Raw genomic sequence first — 24899 nt, forward strand, 5'->3', positions numbered from 1 at the left:
TTTGGAGGCCTAAAGCGATATATTTAAATGGGGCCTTTTTGTTATCACTTAAATAATATTTAACTAGTATTTAATATCATAATTTTTGATAACAAAAATCTATTCCTTTTATTTTGTAATATATATTTTTTTTTGGGAAAAATGCTAAAGATATAACAAATTTTACTAAAAAAAACTTCCAAATAATGTAGAAATGAATGCGATTAGTGACATTTCAAGAATATAATAAACAAGTATTTGAATTAATGATATTAGGGATATTATAAATTTTACAACATGAGGCTTGCAAAGATGTATCGTTAATCACAAAAAATAATTTAAAAATGCATTTTATAGGTTATTGACGTCCACATATCATATTAATTGTCACATCATTTTATAAAATTTTCAAGTAAAATTAATAATATTTCTAGCATTTTTCTATTTGAATTATTTCTTGCAATTAGTAACACATATATTTGTAAGGGAAAATGTTAAAGATACAAATTCTTTTACAAAAACTTTAACAAATTGATGATGTGAAGAATGATTATAGATAAATAAAAAAGTGATATTATCAGTGGGTCCAGATGAGAACCAGTAAGAAGTTGGTCAACAACAGTTTGTAAAAATATTGTAAAATAGTTTGTAAAACTATAGCGTCACTCTATTTGTAAAACCCATGTATTTAAAGTTGCATTTTCTCTAGCATTACTCAATACTTTGGGACTTCTTGAAAGTAGAAGAAAGTTATAAAACTAATTTTTTTTTCCTATATCTCCAATTTTTTTTTATCATAAAATATATCAATTTTTGCCCCAAAATTTGGGGCCTTCTTCTAATAGGGGGCCCTAGGCGGTGGCCTAAGTGGCCTAGGCCTAGGGCCGGCCCTGCAAGCAAGGACCAGCACAGAGCAGTACCGGTAAACTGTAAAATCCGGTACTTCCTAGCAACTTGGAAGGACTCAAAATTATTATTAAAAAAAAAAAAAAAAAAAAAAAAAAAAAAACCACTAGCAGTATTATCTTATTGGATTTTTTCTAGAGTTTCAACCTGAGAGATTTTACGGTTAATTGGCTCATGTGCCATAAAAAGAAAATTACATTTTTTTACCGTAAACTATCATATTAATTATACTTGAACTATAAAATTACACAACCAGTTAACTCTAACGAAATTTAGCATTGGAAAACCAATTTATCAATCAACTATAGGGAGGAATAAATTGGTCTCTTTATATTTTTAATGCTAATTTTCATCATATTTAACACCAAAACAAAAGGTAGGGGATATTGAAACAAAGTTATAATTTTGGGAAATCAATCATACATTTCAATAATTCAAGATGTTAAGTATAATTAAGGTGATAATTTATGATAGAAAAATGATATTTGCCCATTTTAATAAAAATAATAAAGTTATGAGTACAATATTTTCACAACAATGGGACAATAATCCTAGCTACCAAGATGACTTCAGTGATGAATCAATACAAGTTCCAGTAAAAACTTGTTATCTTAGTTTTGTTGTGAAAATATTGTTCCCTCATAACTATTTTACTAAAAAACTCAATAGACCGGAAAATGCTAGGATTATAATTTTTGCTACAACTTGTTCACGTGACAAATTATAAGTGGTGAAATTACGGGCTCATGTGAACCCACTACTTTTACTCGAACACTCATGACTGGAGGCTGAGCAAATTGTGTGGCAAAAGTTGCTTTACTAGCATTAATCTAGCCGATTCAATATTATCACTCTTCAGTTTTCGGACACTGTTCGTTGACCAGACCCTATCTTATATAACTGCTTACTGCCGTTAGCTTCTCCACCTTGTTCTTCCAATATCTATGTCTCAGTCACAGTGTCCACCGTTGGGGTTCTCAAGCAAGTATTACCATGTCTCTGAAAGTGGCAGTTGTGTCAGACAGAGCAGTTTCTTTGAAGGGAAACCAGTGCTTGGTCAGGGAGTGGGATTCTCTGTTATTCTTGGTTTTGGTGCCTTCTTCGCTTTTTTCACATCTTTCCTGGTGAGTTCAACTAACTCCCTTTATCTTTCTACTCTGTTTTTGGGCTCAAATATATGTAGTTATTATCTATCTATCACATTCTTCTTAGTTTGAAGTGTGCATTCGTCATGCTATATAGTCTTTAATAGGCACTAATTAGTTTAACTTAATTGATTGGCCTAACCAGCAGAAACAGACAAAGGCACACACTACTCCATTAAAATTTATGCTAGTAGTGATAAAGTCATACTTTATACTGATAGCTCAAGCTGAATCAAACAGTTGCTAAAAGGAATGTCCAATACTTTTTGTCAACAACAATCTGATAGTTTATGTATTGAATTTTATTATAATCTCCTTTCAGGTTTTTATTTTATTTTTAATAATTCGTTTGGGTTTCTTCAAATTATGAGCTGAAGTTTTGTCCTATCTCAAATTAGGGTGCTAATTTATATACTCCCTCCATCCCACTTTGTTTGTCCTGTTTGAAAAGTCAAATTTTTTAAGAGAACATCATTTATTGTTTTGTCTACCTTTTAAAAATGTATAAGTTTTCAAAAATACCCTTAAATAAATTTATCAAAAAATTGAATTAGTAAATTAATAGGGGTATAATAGAAACATTAGTAAATTAATGACTTTTATTTTTAGAAATAGAATAATATTTTGGGACATCTCAAAGATGGAATAGAAGACAAACAAAGTGGGACGGAGGGAGTATATAATAACAAAAAAAAAAAAGTATTCAAACATAAGTTTTTTTATAGAGTGACTCTTGTTTTAACTTATCAGTTATATACAGCACCCAAAATCTTTATAAGCATTCTGGTGAACTCTGAACCTCTTTCTTTCCGTTCCAATGACAAACTGTAATGAGCTAAGATCAACTGATTTAATTTGAGATAGTCACCCTCTAAGAAGAAAAGTAGAAAGGGAAAATTAAGAGAATTTTAGAAAGAAAGTGAGAAAGTTGCATCTTATTACAGCAATGCTAAAAATGCTATGGATTACAAGAATTTAAAGTTTTAAACAAGTTGCTTGCTAATCCTATTAGCCAATAACCAACTAACAACCTGTAACCAACTTGGCTCCACCTCTTGCAATCTTGCTACTAGCTAAATTGACTCTTCTTAATTACAAGGCTAACTATGTGATTACAAAAATTACCCCTATACATCTATTGTACATGTTTGGGTTCATTACACACTAGGATTTCAAACCAATCAATGTGCAAGAACATCAAACCGTTAAGGTATTTTGGAGGCAATCATACTGCTATTTTGTCAATCTCGGTATCTGGGAATATCAAATTAACAACATAGAGTGAATGTCAAGAACAAGACTGTCTGATTTAGCATGATTCCAAATTAAATCAGTTTCCATCTTAGATACTGCTGACACCATAGCATGGTTGTTATGTCAATTTCAGATTAATATACTACGTTTCATTTATAGTGCTGTCAAAAAAGACCCATGAGATTGAATTTTCATGCCATAGAAAAGTTTGTGTCCAATTCCCTATCATGGAAAGATCTAGTCTTGTAATCAGTAATCTTAGTTTCAGAAAATTTTCTACCAATTCCAAGAGCCATCCATTGGTTCCTTAAGGATCTAGAAGCTCTTTCCCACTGATTCTCCTAAATCTTTGGTAGTTACACTTGACATATTGGTAATAAATCGTAGTCCTAATTACCTCTGGATATACTTCAAATAAAATTTATTGTTTCAAATGGAGAGGTTATAACGAGCTTCTGTAGGAAATTTCTAAGGATGCGCTTATGTTCAGCCAAAATATTGTTCTTTTAATCTCCTTTTCTATTTCCTCTACATCAGTAGCCCTGTTTTTCTTTCTGTTTTTTCTTAATTTAATTCAAAGTTATTGTAGGTGTTTCAAGGAATTAGATATTGGAGTTGTGCTTCTGAATTCATTACTTGGTTTCTGAGGCAACATTTGATATTTTGGGAAGTGGATCACATAGTCCATCATTTGCTGTTTGATGCTGTCAATAGATGATGAAATGTGGAAACTGTTATTTTCTTACATCTTTCTTAATTAAGTAGATCCTTTTCATTGATTCAATTCTAATATTTTTTTTTTCTCTAGAACTTCTTTGCCTACTTTACTAGAGTCCTGTTAATTACACCTCCTTAGTTTTGTAAAGGAAAATTTTGACAATACCCAGACATAATGGATTTCTGATTATGGTCTTATTAGATCTGGTAGTATGAACTAAGATCAACTGCAGCATATGTCTTGATATGACAAGCTAAGAATGGAGATCAATTAATCTTCACATCTGAAACAAAGTTTTTGTTTTTTGAATCCTGTGGTGCAAGTAACAAGATTTCAACTGTATATGTTTTCATGCAAAAAAGGAAAGTACATGTCAAAAATTGAACAGCACATTAACTAAGAGCCAATGTTATCATGTCTTACAAAGAGTATTCCAAGGAAAAGTTATTGTCTAACAAAAAATCTTCCTTTTAAACTCTTTTCTTTTTCATTTCCCTCTATGTAAGTAGAACTGTTTTATTTTTACTTTTTGTTAATTTTTTCTGCCATTAGCAAAATCCAAAGGCATTTATAGGAGTTGGATATAGCAGTTGAGCCCTTGAATGATACATGTTTCCTTGTGTGTGGGGAGTATGGTCTGTGCACTTTCTTTCTAAGAAACAGACATACATAGAAGACTATGAGCTATGATTATTATCAGCCACCATTTTTTTTTTTTTTAAATTCATCATTGAAGCTTAAAAACTAAAAATAGCATTATGATTCTCATAATTTTTATTAATTTATCATTCATGACTATATTTTTACCTGTGGAGTTAGGTATGGCTGGAGAAGCGTTATGTTGGGTCCCGCCATACATCTGAATGGTTCAACACTGCAGGGCGAAACATTAAGACCGGACTTATTGCTAGTGTGATTGTATCTCAGGTAATCTCTACATCACTGCCTAGTTGACATTTACATCGACCTCATAGTCTGCTGACATATATTTTTTATGGAGAACTTGTAAAGTGGACATGTGCTGCTACGATCTTGCAAAGTTCTAATGTAGCTTGGGAGTATGGTGTTAGTGGGCCTTTCTGGTATGCTAGTGGGGCTACCATTCAGGCATGTTCACACAATTCTTTTCCTCTATGAACTACTTGAATTTCTTTAAATTTTTGTCATAATGGGGAAAGCAATGCCAACATATGTTATTCGTCTTAATATTTTTCTGAACAGGTGCTCTTGTTTGGTGTAATGGCTATAGAGATCAAAAGAAAGGCTCCTCATGCTCACACTGTTTGTGAAATTGTAAAAGCTCGGTGTGTTTTATACTTTTGACAAACCAATGAATTTTGATAATGCTTGTGGCAAACCCATCCATATAATATTATTAGTCCATACTTAGCTAAAGTCTTTTCTGCTAGCTGGTTTAATGATAATCTTCATCTACTTTCAGTTGGGGGACAGCTACGCACATTGTCTTTCTTGCCTTCTGCCTTTCGACAAATATTATTGTAACCGCCATGTTACTCCTTGGTGGATCGGCTGTTGTAAATGCACTTACTGGAGTGAACATTTATGCTGCTAGTTTTCTGATTCCACTTGGAGTAATTGTCTACACACTAGCTGGAGGGCTAAAAGCAACTTTTTTGGCTAGCTATATACATTCTGTTATAGGTACTTGAGTATTTTGTTAAATTTTGCTAGTAAAGTTTGATTTTCTCTTTTTTCTTTTTTTCTTTTTTTAAATTTATATTATGGTTTTAGCCTGATCTTTGTTTTGTTTATTTATTTCACTTCAGTACACGTTGTTTTAGTTGTCTTTGTTTACCTGGTTTACACGGGGAGTGGTGAGCTTGGTAGTCCTAGTGAAATATATAACCGTCTGGTTGAGGTAGCAAGCAAATCAAGAATATGTGAGCAGCCAGTTTCCCATTATGGGCAATCTTGTGGTCCTGTTAGTGGGAATTACAAAGGATCTTACGTGACAATGTTGAGCTCAGGCGGGCTAGTTTTTGGGATTATCAATATTATTGGCAACTTTGGCGCTGTGTTTGTTGACAATGTAAGATTACTTTTGACTGGATGCAAATCCATTTCCTTATGTTTCCATTTTGGAATTTAGGCTATGCTTTAACACCAAATACTAATACCTCAAATAAGAAAATTTTAGGGATATTGGATGAGTGCTATTGCTGCAAGACCTTCATCAACTCATAAGGGCTATTTGTTGGGTGGCCTGGTCTGGTTTGCGGTGCCATTCTCACTGGCAACATCACTGGGTTTGGGAGCACTGGCCCTTGATCTACCAATCACAGAAAGTGAAGCAAGCCATGGACTTGTTCCTCCAGCTACTGCTATAGCTTTGATGGGGAAAGGAGGATCTGTTCTTCTTCTTACTATGCTTTTCATGTAAGTTGCAGTCAGCATTAGCTTGGATTTTTGATATGTTGGGGAACTGAAAAGGGTCATTTTCATCTTCTGATAGAGATGACATGTTTTTCCCAAGAAAATCTTAAAATGCTGAGACGGTTTTTCTTTTTATACTTTCTGCTGTTTTCAAAATTCAAAATTATTGTCATTCTTTTATTCATTTATTTATGCTTCATATTGTTTGAGCCCAATCTGTTATGATCCATATTTTTTGAGTTTTCAAATTGTTGAAAAGTAGTGTTCATATGATATGCAGTGTGTTAAATGTCTTAAAAGTAACCACTAAAATCTTCAAGATGCTTTAATACAAAAGAAGCACTGCAGGCTTCATTACTGTTTTAGTAATATTATAATACCTTGGGGGATGTGAAATGCTAAAAGGTTAGCATTTTCTTTTTATCTTAATGGTTCAGGGCAATGACATCTGCTGGTTCTTCCGAGCTAATAGCAGTATCTTCTTTATGCACATATGATATTTATCGCACTTACATAAATCCAGAAGCAGATGGGAAGAAAATACTCAAGGTGTCGAGGGGTGTTGTTCTCACCTTCGGCTGTTTTATGGGATTGCTGGCAGTAATACTGAACAAGGCTGGAGTTTCTTTGGGTTGGATGTATCTTGCCATGGGAGTGCTGATTGGTTCAGCAGTTCTTCCAATTGCTTTCATGCTTCTGTGGAGAAAAGCAAATGCCATTGGTGCCATCCTTGGTACAGTGAGTGGTTGTGTTCTTGGAATAATCACTTGGTTGTCAGTTACAAGCATTGAGTATGGCCGGGTAAATCTTGACACAACTGGTCGAAATGCACCTATGCTTGCTGGAAACATTGTCTCTATATTAACTGGAGGAGCTGTTCACGCTGTTTGTAGCATTTTGTGGCCTCAAAACTATGACTGGGATACTACTAAGCAGATCACAGTGGTTGAAAAGGAAACGAGTGAGCTGCCAGCAGAAGAGTTCAATGAGGAAAAACTGAAGAGAGCTAAAGCATGGGTAGTGAAATGGGGTATTGGTTTTACTATCGTGATTGTTGTATTGTGGCCCCTTCTGTCTCTTCCAATAGGTAAATTCTATTAGCGACAGCTGAATGCCTTAGGAAATTGTAACTGTTTTTACTTAGACTAATGCTTTTAAGCAAAGACTAGTTCTTTCAAAACAAATAGTAACTATAAGAATAAAAAGTCAGTATGATAACCAAATTTTATACTACATATTGACATAATCTCACCTTCTTGAATAAAAAAAATGCATCTAATTTGCACTTCTAAGTGGACAATAGAAAAGTGATGCACACTATAATTACATACACAGTTTTGAATATTTGATAATATTATATCGTGTGCCAGATGTTGGTCAAATGCTCAAAGAAAATGAGAAACACAGTTTCAAGATATATATATATATATATCAATTAGAATGATTTTGTTACCATGTTATGACCGAAACATGCTATTCTCCAAAACTGAATCCTCCTTTCTATTAATGCAGGAGTATTTACTAAGGGCTACTTCACATTCTGGGCAGTGATTGCTATAGCATGGGGCACCATTGTTTCGGTGGTAATTATTGGTTTACCACTAATAGAAAGCAGGAAAACAATCCAAAGAGTCTTTATGGGCATGTTTACAAATGACAGGCTCATGGAAAAGGTTGAGGAAATGAATTTCAAGCTGCAAACAATCATGCTGCCTATACCTGATGCAGAGAACATTTACCTCCTTGAGAAAGAGAAGGGTAAGAAAAAAGTAGCAACAGAGTAACACACTCTCCCCATCTACATACCTGCCTAAGCAACTTCTTTTAGTTCAACATGAATCTTTGAGACTGCAATTTATACATGACATTTGATCATGATTTCATAATGACCAAGGCTATGTGGTTAAAGTTAGGAACTTTAATCATGAGGAATGGGGTTGAGTTTCTTAGAGAATGTTATAGGAAAACAACTCTTCAAGAGAACACTCTTGGAAAAAGTCTTTGCTCTAGGCTGTTCTTAGAATTCAAATCAAAACTGATTATAAATGCATTGGCCTTGCCTACTACATGCTGTAAAATGAGTCAGCTTGTTTCTGATCATTTCCAAAACCATATTCAGTTTAATAGATTTGAAGAGAATTTGTCAAATTTCAATTACAAAAATATGCTAACAGATTCACTAATTAAGGGCATTTAAATATTTTTTGGAAACATTTGAACAATCAAACATTTTGCATATTAGACAGTGTTCAAATGGTTTCCATAACCAAGTTATTACAAAAAATGGAAGCAAGCACCTGAATAAATAAAAAAACTTCAAATTTTCAAAAATTCCTGTCTTAAACTCTGAGCATGACTGAATAAATTTTCTTGGAAATCATTCTCTTGCATTTCGGAATAGAAAATTGTGACATCAAAGGCAGTGAACCCCAAATCTCTCTGCTAAAAAAAGAAAAAAACTAAATTTTAGAAGAGATATGATTAAAACAAAAATCATTGCTTTGCTAAATCTACTAAGCCCCACCTCATCTTCTCATTACAAACATCTTAAATCACCTCAAAGTAAGCATTCATTCCCCTTATATATCTTGCATCTAAGTATTTTTGCGTCAGTGGATCTCTCCCTCATTTGCTAAAACTTTAGAATCTTGGGTTACTAAGTGTCTGAAAAGCAATTTAAGTATCAAAGTCAAAAATAAAAGTAAGGAAATCAATATCTGAAAAGCTATCCAATCATGAAAATCTTGAATCCAAGTATGACAACAAAGCAAAAGAAAAAGATGCACTAAAACTGTCATCAAAATTTAAAAAAGGGAGGCTTGAGTTAAGTTTGGTTTGTTTTGAAACTTAAGATGTTTTCCTAATTGGGTGTGATCTTGAAATGAATAGAAAATATTTTCTATTATTTGGTTAATAAAAAGTTATTAATATTTCTTGTAATTCTGAAATAACTATAAGGATAAAAACTTCTATTCACAGAAACTAAGTGAAGATGGAATAACATTTTCTGCTTTCTGGGCCATTTGGAGAATCTCATCAGAAAATAGACACCAAAGTCGAAATTTACTTGAAAAACTAAGTGAGAAATTGATTCTTTCAAGAAAAAAAATTATGTCATTTAAGAAAAAAAGTCAATGGTCGGTCAACAAGTGGTCAATGATAATTGTAAGGAGAGAAAAGTTACTATTGGGACAAATTTCATGGTGTAGACATTAATATTTGTGGTGTTTTATTAAGTAAATATGATTTTGAAGTTCCAGCTTTACACTATCTTAATAAACTCCTCACTCACTTATTCAGAAATTGGAGACCCCTATCGCATTGTTTTTGTTTAAATCCATTGTATCAGGACTTGTTCATTGGAGGAACTGATACAACTACCACTACAATGGAATGGGAAATGACTGAGCTTCTTCGCAATCCTGACATATATAATGGCCAAGGCAAAGCAAGAACTTGGTGAAACAATTGGATTTGGACAGAGCATCGAAGAGAAAGATATCCCACGACTTCCCTATTTACAAGCTTTGCTTAAAGAAGCAATTGGATACACCATTCCTAAGCACACCCAAGTGATTGTGAATGCATGGGCAATAGCGTAATAGTCCATATCTCTCACACACCACATCTTTATGTTATGTTTGGTAACGGTTTTTGTTTTCTATTTTCAAAAACTTGTTTTTGGGAATATAAAAAAAAAAACAATTTTCTTGTATTTTTTAAATAAAAAACATGTTTGGTTAGTTGAAATTAAAAAGATAATTTTTTGAAGAAAAAAATAAAAAATACTAAAATATGTTATTACTAGGATTTGAACTTTAATGCTAACTTATTAAATGAGATAGATTTATTAAATTAAATGCATATTTTCATTGACTTTTGAAAATTAGAAACTGAAAACAGCATTTTACATATTTTCAGTTTCCTTCATAAATTGAGTTTTGAAAACAATTTTTGTTTTCTGTCTATTTTGGTTTACCAAACAAATTTTTTAGTCTAAAAAATAGAAAATTGTTTTTGAAAACAGAGAATAAGAGGAAAAAGCAATTACCAGACATACTCTTAGTTTTTTTTAGAAGAAGAATTAAAAAAAAAAATATATATATATTTAATGTTTTTAGTAATTAATGCTACAAGTTGTTATTCGATCTTGCTCCTCCCTCTCTCTATCGTATTTATCCGGATTTTCAGGGTCTAGTCTTAGATATGGTACAATAACCTGTAGGAAAAGCAATTTCTAAAATAAAATAATAAAAAACCCTTTGAGGTGACCCACGAAATGCTAGTTAAGAGTTTTGATCAAAATAACTCATAGAAGTCATGAGGTATTAAAAACCTCAACTTATGTATTTGGCAGTACTGTGGGAGACTTCCAAATTATGGTCAATAAAGCCTCTGTTTGGATTGTGCTGAAATTCAGTTTTAGCGCGATTGCATCAAATACAGTGAGTCCTGTGTACTGTTCACAGGACCCACAAATTGTCTAACTCAACATTTTGTTTTTCAAAATTGGGTCCCACGGTATTATTTACACATTTAAAAATTATTTTGCTACAGTATTTTCAGTTTTCAATAATAAGCAGTATCCAAACAGACTCTAAGTTGTGTAGGTTTTGAATAAGATCTTAAAATGTATCAAGTATATAGTTCTATACTTGACAATTTATTACCTATTTAAATAAATAGTTTATACCCAATATAATAATTTTCCCACGAAATAAGCTAGTTTGTTTTCACACGTGTGTTTGGGAAGTAATAAAAGTTGAAAATTATTAGAATTTTTACTTTTTAGCTAACTTTTTGTACTATTTGCAAGTCTCAATGCATTTTTTGGTACTATTCATAGGTTTCACTGTACTATTCAGCTAACTTTTTACTTTTTGCTCTTTGTACTGTACTTTTAGCTAGAAGTTTTCAATTTCAGCTAAAACTAACTCAAAACTCGCACCACAAATCCAACCTCTTTATTTTGCACAAAAAACTTGACTTGAAGTTACTGTATTTTTCCAAGAAATATGTCCGGCTTGTTTTTGCACAAAAAACTATCCTAGAGGTGTTTTGGGCTCAAGAACTTGCTCCAAAACTCCAAACTCTTATTTCCTGTGAAAAGTTTGGCTCAAAGGTATGGTATTTTTGTGCAAAATAAGGATTTGTTTGAATACCGCTTATTGCTAAAAACACTATAACAAAATAGTTTTTAAATATGTGAATTGTGCTGTGAGACCTAATTTTAAAGTTAATTTTGCCAGATTCTATATTTGCGGGTCTCGTGAACAATGTAAAGGACCCACAGAAAAAACGCCAAAACACAAATTTTTTCCTTTTCAGTGCAATCCAAACTCAACCTAAGATCAGACCTTCTTTTTTTTTTTTTTTTTTTTTTGATAAACAAGATCGACTTGTTATTACACAAAAGCTATCCCCTAGGTGTTTTGGGCTTAAAAACTTGCACCAAGCTCGTTTTTGCACCAAAATTCCAACCACTTATTTTTCGTGAAAACTTGAACCGAAAGTAAGCCCAACTTGTTTTTGCACGAAAGTAGTGTTTTGGCGCAAAGCCTTATTACACTAAAGCACCTGACAGGATCTGAATTATATATTTTTTTGTTTGTAATGTAGTGGGACTTGTGGCTTTTTTATAAGAGAGTTTGCAATATGCATATGATCGGCCAGGTCACCATATATTCGATGGATCATGGACGTGCAATTTGATAGGTGCACCAAAGCACCGTCTATAAAAAAAACGAGAAAGAAGTATACAAAAACACGCTGCCGTTCTCCAAAGTCAGAAAAGAAAATTAAAAACTTTGAAAATCGGTGCCATAGATACCTCCAAGTCAGATATATAGAAATTAAAAGGTTGACAATCAGTGCGATAGACAGTAAGACAGGAAAAATATATCCAACCCAATAATATATAGATGATGATGACGGGGAGAGATACCAAGAGTGATATTCATGCCTTCATAGTTTCACTTGCCATCACGACAAGCAAGGACCAGCACAGAGCAGTACCGGTAAACTGTTAAAGCCGGTACTTCCTAGCAACTTGGAAGCACTCAGAATTATTTAAAAAAAAAAAAAAAAAAAAACCAACACCCAGCACTATTATCTTATTGGATTTTTATTTTTTATTTTTTGAGTTTCAACCCGAGAGACTTTACAGTTAGCTAACTAAAACTCACATCTTATTGGATTTTGTTAACTTGAAATTTAATGAGTTCTATGGAAGCAACAAATATAAATAAATAAACAAATAACTTTTTAATTGGCCCGTGTGCCATAAAAAAAATTACATTTTTCTACCGTAAACTATCATATTAATTATACTTGAACTATAAAATTGCACAACCAGTTAACTCTAACGAAATAGGGAAGAATAAATTTGGTCTTTTTAAATTTTTAATGCTAATTTTCATCATATTTAACACCAAAACAAAAGGTAGGGGACATTGAAACAAAGTTATAATTTGAGAAATCAATCATACATTTCGATAATTCAAGATGTTAAGTATAATTAGGGTGATAATTTATGATAGAAAAATGATATTTGCCCATTTTAATAAAAAGAATAAAGTTATGAGTATAATATATTCGCAACAATATAACAATAATCCTAGGTAACAAACGGTTAATAGTAGCTAACAAGATGACTTCAGTGATGAATCAATACAAGTATCATTAAAAACTTGTTATCTTAGTTTTGATGTAAAAATATTGTTGTCTCATCACTCTTCTAATAAAAAACTCAACTTTAACCGATCGAAAAATACTAAAATCACAATTTTTATCACAATTTACTCATGTGATAAGTTATGAACGGTAAAATTATGGACCATATGAATCCAACACTTTTACTTCGCTCATGATATGCCGTTGAGTGAATCGTGGCAAAGTGGCTTTACTAGTATTAATCTAGCCGATCCAATACTATCACTTTTCAGTTTTCGGACACTGTTCGTTGACCAGACCCTATCTAATATAACTGCTTACTGCCGTTAGTTTCTCCACCTTCTTCTTCCAATATCTATGTCTCAGTCACAGTGTCCACCGCTGGGATTCTCAAGCAAGTATTACCATGTCTCTGAAAGTGGCAGTTGTGTCAGACAGAGCAGTTTCTTTGAAGGGAAACCAGTGCTTGGTCAAGGAGTGGGATACTCTGTTATTCTTGGTTTTGGTGCCTTCTTCGCTTTTTTCACATCTTTCCTGGTGAGTTCAACTAACTCCCTTTATCTTTCTACTTTGTTTTTGGGCTCAAATATATGTAGTTATTATCTATCTATCATATTCTTCTTAACTTGAAGTGTACTATCGTCATGCTGTATAGTCTATAATAGGTACTAATTAGAAACAGACAAAGGCACACACTACTCCATCAAGATTTATGTATACTAGTAGTGATAAAGTCATACTTTATACCGATAGCTCAAGCTGAATCAAACAGTTGCTAAAAGGAATGTCCAATACTTTTTGTCAACAACAATCTGGTAGTTTATGTATTGAATTTTATTATAATCTCCTTTCAGTTTTTTTTTTTTAAAATAATTCTTTTGGGTTTCTTCAAATTATGAGCTGAAGTTTTGTCCTATCTCAAATTAGGTTGCTAAGTTATATATATAATAACATAAAGTATTCAAATTTATCAACAAGAAAAAAGTAGTCAAACTTAAGTTTTTTTATGGAGTGACTCTTGTTGTAACTTATCAGTTATATACAGCACCCAAAATCCTTATAAGCATTCTGGTGAACTCTGAACCTCTTTCTTTCCGTTCCAATGACAAACTGTAATGAACTAAGATCAACTGATTTAATTCGAGATAGTCACCCTCTAAGAAGAAAATTAAAAAGGGAAAATTGAGAGAGAATTTTAGAAAGAAAGTGAGAAAGTTGCATCTTATTACAGCAATGCTAAAAATGCTATGGATGACAAGTATTTAAACAAGTTGCTTGCCAATCCCATTAGCCAATAACCAACTAACAACCTGTAACCAACTTGGCTCCACCTCTTGCAATCTTGCTACTAACTAAATTGACTCTTCTTAATTACAAGGCTAACTATGTGATTACAAAAACTACACCTATACATCTATTGTACACGTTTGGGTTCATTACACTCTAGGATTTCAAACCAATCAATGAGCAAGAACATCAAACCGTTCAAGGTATTTTGGAGGCAATCATACTGCTGACACCATAGCATGGTTGTTATGTCAATTTCAGATTAATATACCACGTTTCATTTATAGTGCTGTCAAAAAAGACACATGAGATTGAATTTTCATGCCATAGAAAAGTTTGTGTCCAATTCCCTATCATGGAAAGATCTATTCTTGTAATCAGTAATCTTAGTTTCGGAAAATTTTCTACCAGCTCCAAGAGCCATCCATTGGTTCCTTAAGCATCTAGAAGCTCTTTCCCACTGATTCTCCTAAATCTTTGGTTATACTTGACATATTGGTAATAAATCATAGTCCTAATTACCTCTGGATATACTTCAAATAAAATTTATTGTTTCAAATGGAGAGGTTATAATGAGCTTCTGTAGGAAATTTCCAAGGATACGCTTATGTTCAGCCAAAATATTTTTCTTTTAATCTCCTTTTCTATTTCCTTTACATCAGTAGTCCTGTTTTTCTTTCTGTTTTTTCTTAATTTAATTCAAAGTTATTGTAGGTGTTTCAAGGAATTAGATATTGGAGTTGTGCTTCTGAATTCATTACTTGGTTTCTGAGGCAACATTTGATATTTTGGGAAGTGGATCACATAGTCCATCATTTGCTGTTTGATGCTGTCAATAGATGATGAAATGTTTAAACTGTTATTGTCTTACATCTTTCTTAAATAAGAATATCCTTTTCATTGATTCGATTCTAATATCCTTTTGTTCTCTAGAACTTCTTTGCTTACTTTACTAGAGTCCTGTTGATTACACCTCCTTAGTTTTGTAAAGGAAAATTTTAACAATACCCAAACATGATGGATTTCTGATTATGGTCTTATTAGATTCGGTATATGTCTTGATATGACAAGCTAAGAATGGACATCAATTAATTTTCACGTGTGACACAAAGTTTTTGTTTTTTGAATCCTGCGGTGCAAGTAACAAGATTTCAATTGTATATGTTTTCATGCAAAAAAGAAAAGTACATGTCAAAAATTTAACTTCACATTAACTAAGAGCCAATGTTATCATGTCTTACAAAGAGTATTCCAAGGATAAGTTATTGTCTCTAACAAAAAATCTTCCTTTTAACCTCTTTTCTTTTTCTTTTCCCGCTATGTAAGTAGAACTGTTTTATTTTTACTTTTTGTTAATTTTTTCTTCCACTAGCAAAATCCAAAGGTGTTTATAGGAGTTGGATATAGCAGTTGAGCCCTTGAATGATACATGTTTGCTTGTGTGTGGGGAGTATGGTCTGTCCACTTTCTTTCTAAGAAACAGACATACATAGAAGCCTATGAGCTATGATTATTATCAGCCAACATTTTTTTTAAAAAAAAATTCATCATTGAAGCTTAAAAACTAAAAATAGCATTATGACTCTCATAATTTTTATTAATTTATCATTCATGACTATATTTTTACCTGTGGGGTCAGGTATGGCTGGAGAAGCGTTATGTTGGGTCCCGCCATACATCTGAATGGTTCAACACTGCAGGGCGAAACATTAAGACAGGACTTATTGCTAGTGTGATTGTATCTCAGGTAATCTCTATATCACTGCCTAGTTGACATTTACATCGACCTCATAGTCTGCTGACATAAAATTTTATGGAGAACTTGTAAAGTGGACATGGGCTGCTACGATCTTGCAAAGTTCTAATATAGCTTGGGAGTATGGTGTTAGTGGGCCTTTCTGGTATGCTAGTGGGGCTACTATTCAGGCATGTTCACACAATTTTTTTCCTCTATGAACTACTTGAATTTCTTTAAATTTTTGTCATAATGGGGAAAGCAATGCCAACATTTGTTATTCATCTTAATATTTTTCTGAACAGGTGCTCTTGTTTGGTGTAATGGCTATAGAGATCAAAAGAAAGGCTCCTCATGCTCACACTGTTTGTGAAATTGTAAAAGCTCGGTGTGTTTTATACTTTTGACAAACCAATGAATTTTGATAATGCTTGTGACAAACCCATCCATATAATATTATTAGTTCATACTTAGCTAAAGTCTTTTCTGCTAGCTGGTTTAATGATAATCTTTGTCTAATTTCAGTTGGGGGACAGCTGCTCACATTGTCTTCCTTGCCTTCTGCTTTTTGACAAATATTATTGTAACCGCCATGTTACTCCTTGGTGGATCGGCTGTTGTAAATGCACTTACTGGAGTGAACATTTATGCTGCTAGTTTTCTGATTCCACTTGGAGTAATTGTCTACACACTAGCTGGAGGGCTAAAAGCAACTTTTTTGGCTAGCTATATACATTCTGTTATAGGTACATGAGTATTTTGTTAAATTTTGCTAGTAAAGTTTGATTTTCTCTTCTTCTTTTTTTTTTAATTAAATTTATATTATGGTTTTAGCCTGATCTTTGTTTTGTTTATTTATTTCACTTCAGTACACGTTGTTTTAGTTGTCTTTGTTTACCTGGTTTACACCGGGAGTGGTGAGCTTGGTAGTCCCAGTGAAATATATAACCGTCTGGTTGAGGTAGCAAGCAAATCAAGAATATGTGAGCAGCCAGTTTCCCATTATGGGCAATCTTGTGGTCCTGTTACTGGGAATTACAAAGGATCTTATGTGACAATGTTGAGCTCAGGCGGGCTAGTTTTTGGGATTATTAACATTATTGGCAACTTTGGCACTGTGTTTGTTGACAATGTAAGATTACTTTTGACTGGATGCAAATCCATTTCCTTATGTTTCCATTTTGAAATTTAGGCTATGCTTTCACACCAAATACTAATACCTAAAATAAGAAAATTTTAGGGATATTGGGTGAGTGCTATTGCTGCAAGACCTTCATCAACTCATAAGGGCTATTTGTTGGGTGGCCTGGTCTGGTTTGCGGTGCCATTCTCACTGGCAACATCACTGGGTTTGGGAGCACTGGCCCTTGATTTACCAATCACAGAAAGTGAGGCAAGCCATGGACTTGTTCCTCCAGCTACTGCTATAGCTTTGATGGGGAAAGGAGGATCTGTTCTTCTTCTTACTATGCTTTTCATGTAAGTTGCAGTCAGCATTAGCTTGGTCTTTTGACATGGTGTGGAACCTGACAAAGAGAATTTTTCATCAATTTTCTGATAGTGATGATGCATTTTTCCAACAGATTGAGTTTGTAAAAAAAAGTTAAGAAAATCTTAAAATGCTAACACAGTTTTTCATTTTTGTACTTTCTGCTGTTTGCAAAATTCAAAATTGTTAGTCATTCTTTTATTAATTTATTTAAGCTTCGTATTCTTTGAGGCCAATCTGTTATGATCCATATTTTGTGTTTTCAAATTGTTGAAAAGTAGTATTCATATGATATACAATGTGTTAATTGTCTTAAAAGTAACCACTATAATCTTCAATATGTTCTGATACAAAAGGAGCACCAAAGGCTTTATTACTGTTTTAATTTTTTAATACATTGGAGGATGTGAAATGCTAAATGGTTAGCATTTTCTTTTTCTCTTAATGGTTCAGGGCAGTGACATCTGCTGGTTCTTCCGAGCTAATAGCTGTATCTTCTTTATGCACATATGATATTTATCGCACTTACATAAATCCAGAAGCAGATGGTAAGAAAATACTCAAAGTGTCAAGGGCTGTTGTCCTCACCTTTGGCTGTTTTATGGGTTTGCTGGCAGTAATACTGAACAAGGCTGGAGTTTCTTTGGGTTGGATGTATCTTGCCATGGGAGTGCTGATTGGTTCAGCAGTTCTTCCAATTGCTTTTATGCTTCTGTGGAGAAAAGCAAATGCCATTGGTGCCATCCTTGGTGCAGTGAGTGGTTGTGTTCTTGGAATAATCACTTGGTTGTCAGTTACAAGCATTGAGTATGGCCGGGTAAATCTTGACACAACTGGTCGAAATGCACCAATGCTTGCTGGAAACATTGTCTCTATATTAACTGGAGGAGCTGTTCACGTTGTTTGTAGCATTTTGTGGCCTCAAAACTATGACTGGGATACTACTAAGCAGATCACAGTGGTTGAAAAGGAAATGAGTGAGCTGCCAGCAGAAGAGTTCAATGAGGAAAAACTGAAGAGAGCTAAAGCATGGGTAGTGAAATGGGGTATTGGTTTTACTGTCGTGATTGTTGGATTGTGGCCCCTTCTGTCTCTTCCAATAGGTAAATTCTATTAGCGACAGCTGAATGCCTTATGAAATCGTAACTGTTTTTACATAGACTAATGCTTTTGAAGCAAAGACTAGTTCTTTCAAAACAAATAGTAACTATAACAATAAAAAGTCAGTATGATAACAAATATATACTACTTATTAACATAAACTCACCTTCTTGAATAAATAAAAAAAGCATCTAATTTGTACTTCTAAGCAGACAATTTAAAAGTTATGCAAACTATAAATACAGACTGTTTTGAATATTTGATAATATTATATTGTGTGCCAGATGTTGGTCAAATGCTCAAGGAAAATGAGAAACCCAGTTTCAAGAGATATGTATGCTGATCAATGTAGAATGATTTTGTTACCATGTTGTGACCAAAACATGTTATTCTCCAAAACTGAATCTTCCTTTCTATTAATGCAGGAGTATTTAGTAAGGGTTACTTCACATTCTGGGCAGTGATTGCTATAGCATGGGGCACCATTGGTTCGGTGGTAATTATTGGTTTACCACTAATAGAAAGCAGGAAAACAATCCAGAGAGTCTTTATGGGCATGTTTACAAATGACAGGCTCATGGAAAAGGTTGAGGAGATGAATATCAAGTTGCAAACAATCATACTGGCTATACCTGATGCAGAGAACATTTACTTGCTTGAGAAAGAGAAGTCTAAGAAAAAAGTAGCAACAGAGTGACTCACTCTCTCCATCTACATACCTGCCTAAGCAACTTCTTTTAGTTCAACATGAATCTTTGAGACTGCAATTTATACATGACACTTGATCAGGATTTCATAATGACCAAGGTGATGTGGTTAAAGTTAGGAACTTTAATCATGAGGAATGGGGTTGAGTTGCTTAGAGAATGTTATAGGAAAACAATTCTTCAAGAAAACACTCTTGGAAAAAGTCTTTGCTCTAGGCTGTTCTTAGAATTCAAATCAAAACTGATTATAAATGCAATGGCCTTGCCTACTACATGCTGTAAAATGAGTCAGCTTGTTTCTGATCATTTCCAAAACCATATTCAGTTTAATAGATTTGAAGAGAATTTGTCAAATTTCAATTACAAAAATATGCTAACAGATTCACTAATTAAGGGCATTTAAATATTTTTTGGAAACATTTGAACAATCAAACATTTTGCATATTAGACAGTGTTCAAATGGTTTCCATAACCAAGTTATTACAAAAAATGGAAGCAAGCACCTGAATAAATAAAAATTTTAAATTTAAAAAAAAAAAAAAAAAACTTCAGATTTTCAAAAATTCATGTCTTAATAAATTTTCAAAAAAACTCTGAGCATGACTGAATAAATTTTCTTGGAAATCATTCTCTTGCTTTTCGGAATAGAAAATTGTGACATCAAAAGGCAGTGAACCCCAAATCTTTCTGCCAAAAAAAGAAAAAAAACTAAATTTTAGAAGATATATGATTAAAACAAAAATCATTGCTTTGCTAAATCTACTAAGCCCCACCTCATCTTCTCATTACAAACATCTTAAATCACCTCAAAGTAAGCATTCATTCCCCTTATATATCTTGCATCTAAGTATTTTTGCGTCAGTGGATCTCTCCCTCATTTGCTAAAACTTTAGAATCTTGGGTTACTAAGTGTCTGAAAAGCAATTTAAGTATCAAAGTCAAAAATAAAAGTAAGGAAATCAATATCTGAAAAGCTATCCAATCATGAAAGTCTTGAATCCAAGTATGACAACAAAGCAAAAGAAAAAGATGCACTAAAATTGTCCTCAAAATTTAAAAAAGGGAGGCTTGAGTTAAGTTTGGTTTGTTTTGAAACTTAAGGGGCTGTTTGGTACTTGTGTTTAAAAACTAAAAAATTGTTGTTTGAAAACATTTGTGAAAATACGTGTAACAGTGGCTCTAGGATTTTTTTTCTAGGAGGGTCATTAAGAAACTTAAATTAAACAAAAATTTAATTTAAAAAAAAAAATTGAATATATTGAGTTATCGAAAACAAAAACACACAAATACATGAAATTTTACAATTTCCTTCTACGAGTTTTCATATTTTAAAATCGTCTCATGATAATTTATTATCAATTTTCATTATCTATTGTCAATATAAGTATGACCATTTTATTTTGTTAAGTTTGTATAATATTTTTGTTTTTATGTAATTGTGGTTATATATTTGTCATTTTTTTTTATAAAAATATTTTAAACTAAATGAAAAAACTCAACTCCACTTGCACAGTTGCACTGTATAATTATTAACTCACACAACCACAGCCATCCATCCATAAATAATACAATAAGTTGTTATTTGATTGTGAGATAAATTGATATGTGATTAGAGTGTACAAGATTTAAAACAAAGGGTGCAAAAATATTTTTAAAAGTATTAAATTAGTAAAGCAATATATATATATATATATATATTTTTTTTTTCAAGTCAGGGGGTTCATTTGAACCCCTGAAATGTATGTGCAGTTGCCCCTGAATATGTATGAGTGAAAAAGTGTGTGAAAATACGAGTAATGTTGTTTAAAAACTGAAAATTGTTGTTTGGAAACACAAGCCAAACACCCCCAAGATGTTTTCCTAATTGGGTGTGATCTTGAAATGAATAGAAAATATTTTCTATTATTTGGTTAATAAAAAGTTATTAATATTTCTTGTAATTCTGAAATAACTATAAGGATAAAAACTTTTATTCACAGAAACTCAGTGATGATGGAATAACATTTTCTGCTTTCTGGGCCATTTGGAGAATCTCATCAGAAAATAGACACCAAAGTCGAAATTTACTTGAAAAATTAAGTGAGAAAATGATTCTTTCAAGAAAAAAAAATGTCATTTAAGGAAAAAAGTCAATGGTCGGTCAACAAGTGGTCAATGATAATTGTAAGGAGAGAAAAGTTACTATTGGGACAAATTTCATGGTGTGGACATTAATATTTGTGGTGTTTTATTAAGTATATATGATTTTGAAGTTCCAGCTTTACACTATCATAATAAACTCCTCACACACTTATTCAGAAATTGGAGACCCCTATCGCTTTTTTTTTTTTTGTTTAAATCCATTGTATCAGGACTTGTTCATTGGAGGAACTGATACAACTACCACTACAATGGAATGGCCGGGCAATGACTGAGCTTCTTCGCAATCCTGACATATATATAATGGCCAAGGCAAAGCAAGAACTTGGTGAAACAATTGGATTTGGACAGAGCATCGAAGAGAAAGATATCCCACGACTTCCCTATTTACAAGCTTTGCTTAAAGAAGCAATTGGATACACCATTCCTAAGCACACCCAAGTGATTGTGAATGCATGGGCATGCAATAGCCCTAGACCCTATGTACCGGGACAAGCCAACACAATTTGTACCAGAAAGGTTAATGGGCATGCGCAATGAAGTGGATTTTAGAGGCACAAATTTCTCTTTTATCCCATTCCTGTGGTTATTGCTAAAGCGTAATAGTTCATATCTCTAACACACCGCATGTTTAGATTTTTTTTTTTTTTAAAGAAGATTTTTTTTTATTAAAAAAAAAAATCTATATTTAGTGTTTGTGGACCTTTATCTAAGTTATCCTAATGTTTTTTTTAATGGAAATTATCCTAATGTAGAATTAATGTTTTTAGTAATTAATGCTACAAGTTGGTATTCGATCTTGCTCCTCCCTCTCCTCTCTCTATTGTATTTATCCGGATTTTCAGGGTCTAGTCTTAGATATGGTACAAAAACCTGTAGGAAAAGCAATTTCTTAAAAAAAACCAAAGCCTGTAGGAAAAGCAATTTCCAGTTTGCCACAATTTGCCAGGATTGCATTGTAGTCAAACAAGGACTTTAAAAGGAAAATAAAAAATAAATAAAAATAATGCAACAAAAATAAAATGTTTAATGGACAGGGATAAAGTATAAATACTAAATAAATACTACTTAATCTTGGGTCAATTGTCTCATTAATCATCTAAAAGTGACGTGTGTGTATATATATATATATATAATTGGATTGTTACAATTGTGATCTTTGGTAAGTTGGGTCAACTCATAATGATCATACACTTTCTTTTTCTTTTTCTTTTTTAAATTCACAAAAATAGTCTCATTGCTTGTGCTATTTTATCATATATTAATAAGAGATACCCAAACAAAACATGAACATAGAAATCCATTCCACCAAAATAAGGTTCTAAAAAATTATAAATCCTTTTCAACTTACACTTGAAGAAATATTCCCCTAAATGACAACAAACAACTTGGCATAAAGCCATGCAACAATACTTTTTTTTTTTTTTTGAAAATAAAAATTACACACCATAAGCTTTAGAAATAAATAACACCATTTGTTCAAAATACAACTACGTTGGAGGTTATAAAAAGTTTATGATATACATATACACATACACAAATCAATATCCTCTGTCACACTCTCAAGTCTGCACCACTCTATATTCCATAAATCAAAACCTGCCACCTATCCAATAATTCCTAATTATTAACTTTTTTATTTCACTTGCCTAATTATTATCTTCTTTGTGAATAAATATTTGTCTCATATTTGTATTTGTGTTCTATTTTATGCTCTATCTACCGAGTCCAAATCTTTTGTTCTAATTTTCCAGCTCCACTAATAAAACATGCTACATGTCCACCTATTTAATTAAATTTTACCATTATGACTTTTTCTATTTTAACAATCTAAATTAAAATTAAAAATCCTAAACCTCTCCCCCATCACCAACCTTTGCTAGCATCGGCCACCGATGCCATCAATATTGCCGGTCACAGCCAACCATTGTCACCTAGATTAATTTCTTTGTTTTTGCCATATGCCTCCTTTAGAGCTAATTTGTCATTGCAGAAGATAAGTTCTATCAAGGAGAAGCAAGGGAGAGGGAGGCGTAATTGATGCAAATTGAAGAAAGTTCCAAAATTGGCATACCTTGAATATCACCAAAAGGGTATTCGATGATTGTTCTGCTATGTATAATAAAGCTGGGATTTTATTAAGCAAAAGAGAGATACTCATTATTGAAAATGGCATATAGGTGAAGAAGGGGATTGAGAACAGTCAGTTGGTGTTGATTTGGGTTGAACTAAGCAAGAGAGATCAAATTCTATCATAATGAAAGGCATTTCACCATTTGTGTTGTGAGAGAAGCAACAAATGTATATTTGGAGGTTTACATACACCTTGCACATCAAAACAAACAGATTTTTACTTTCCAATACCAGAAACAAAGAATGAGAAAGAGAGAGTAATACAGGCGATGGTGGTTGGCCATGTCTGGTGATATTGATGGCACCAACAAAGCTTGGTGGTGGTGGAAAGGTGTTGGGTACTTTATATTTTATTTCAAGTTGTTGAAATAGGAAAAGTCATAATGGTAAAATTTAATTAAATAGATGTATATGTGGCATGTTTTTATTGGTGACGCAGGAAAATTGGAACAAAAGATTTGAACTCCACAAATCAATATCCTTTGTTGACCCACTCTCACTTTGCTCCACTCTATACTCTATAAATCAAAATTTGCCACCTATATAATAATCCCTTATTATTATTTATTATTTATTTATTTCACTTACTAATAATTAGCTTTATTTATTTTTTTATTATTATAGAATTTCAAAATATGACATCTGTTTTTGATAATTGTGGTCTTTATCATCAGATCAAAACATCAATCTGTTTTTGGTGTAGACGGGAATTAAACCTCAAATTTTTTTTTATTTAATCATATCAAAGAGTTTTTCAATTGAGCTAGTTAGAATTCACTAATTATTAGCTTCTTTGTGAATAAATATCTTTGTCCCATTTTTTTGTGTTATACTTTATATTTCATCAATTATTGTATGACATATGTCTAATATTTTTCCATTTTAAACTTTAGTAACTTCATTAGGAAAGTAAAAAGAATACATGGAAAATTGTACTTAGTAGAGCATAGGTGGGACAAAAGTTTTGAATTACTTTTTAGCATCCATATGTAAGGTGTGCTGATTTCTTAAATGGGGTCCTTGGAGAAGTTGAAAGAATTGGACCTTGGAAACGTAAATGACCACGTAGGAAATTGAATGGAATGTTTAAAAGTTAATAGTTCTACCGAAGATTTTTTCTCAGGTCCTAGTTAATCGATGTACTTGGTTTAGAAGCAAGAGTTCGATGTTCACGGACTGAAGGGAGAAGTAGAACACTTGCAGGGATGGAATTAGGATTTGAATTTGGGGGCCAAAGTTA

At 32.7% G+C, this 24899-nt stretch overlaps 2 protein-coding genes and 1 long non-coding RNA gene across 5 annotated transcripts; 2 read left to right on the forward strand and 1 right to left on the reverse strand.

The window, feature by feature from the left end:
• The first annotated feature begins 1681 nt into the window (after nt 1-1681).
• Nucleotides 1682-8462, forward strand: LOC126708743 (urea-proton symporter DUR3-like). 2 transcript variants are annotated; one of them, XM_050408657.1, is made up of 9 exons: nt 1682-2009; nt 4822-4929; nt 5014-5109; nt 5224-5306; nt 5444-5664; nt 5790-6052; nt 6161-6399; nt 6834-7483; nt 7909-8462. In XM_050408657.1, exons 1-9 carry the CDS (start codon nt 1830-1832, stop codon nt 8178-8180), a joined length of 2112 nt encoding a protein of 703 aa, XP_050264614.1. In that variant the 5' UTR covers nt 1682-1829; the 3' UTR covers nt 8181-8462. The 2 variants fall into 2 exon arrangements, with proteins under 2 accessions (XP_050264614.1, XP_050264615.1); XM_050408658.1 differs by lacking the exon at nt 1682-2009 and having other exon boundaries at nt 5003-5109.
• On the reverse strand, nt 7143-18518 carry LOC126708745 (uncharacterized). Its single transcript, XR_007649258.1, has 2 exons — nt 18428-18518; nt 7143-7228 (listed from the first exon to the last, which is right to left on the reverse strand). It is a non-coding gene; the product is annotated as an uncharacterized LOC126708745 (long non-coding RNA).
• On the forward strand, nt 13326-19741 carry LOC126708744 (urea-proton symporter DUR3-like). 2 transcript variants are annotated; one of them, XM_050408660.1, is made up of 10 exons: nt 13326-13605; nt 15995-16102; nt 16186-16281; nt 16396-16478; nt 16616-16836; nt 16960-17222; nt 17331-17569; nt 18033-18682; nt 18965-19014; nt 19106-19296. In XM_050408660.1, the coding sequence occupies exons 1-10, from the start codon at nt 13426-13428 to the stop codon at nt 19142-19144; spliced, it is 1929 nt and encodes a 642-aa protein (XP_050264617.1). In that variant the 5' UTR covers nt 13326-13425; the 3' UTR covers nt 19145-19296. The 2 variants fall into 2 exon arrangements, with proteins under 2 accessions (XP_050264617.1, XP_050264616.1); XM_050408659.1 differs by lacking the exon at nt 18965-19014 and having other exon boundaries at nt 13328-13605; nt 19106-19741.
• Nucleotides 19742-24899: the final 5158 nt, after the last annotated feature.

Source organism: Quercus robur, chromosome 12, assembly GCF_932294415.1.
Source record: "Quercus robur chromosome 12, dhQueRobu3.1, whole genome shotgun sequence".
Lineage (NCBI taxonomy): Eukaryota > Viridiplantae > Streptophyta > Magnoliopsida > Fagales > Fagaceae > Quercus > Quercus robur.

Coding starts and splice junctions, on each gene's coding strand:
- LOC126708743 (XM_050408657.1), top strand. CDS start 1,830: ATGTCTCAGTCACAGTGTCCACCGTTGGGGTTCTCAAGCAAGTATTAC. Junction 5,307..5,443: donor TGTGAAATTGTAAAAGCTCG/GTGTGTTTTATA, acceptor ATCTACTTTCAG/TTGGGGGACAGCTACGCACA. Junction 6,053..6,160: donor GCGCTGTGTTTGTTGACAAT/GTAAGATTACTT, acceptor AGAAAATTTTAG/GGATATTGGATGAGTGCTAT.
- LOC126708744 (XM_050408659.1), top strand. CDS start 13,426: ATGTCTCAGTCACAGTGTCCACCGCTGGGATTCTCAAGCAAGTATTAC. Junction 16,282..16,395: donor CTAGTGGGGCTACTATTCAG/GCATGTTCACAC, acceptor TTTTCTGAACAG/GTGCTCTTGTTTGGTGTAAT. Junction 16,479..16,615: donor TGTGAAATTGTAAAAGCTCG/GTGTGTTTTATA, acceptor GTCTAATTTCAG/TTGGGGGACAGCTGCTCACA.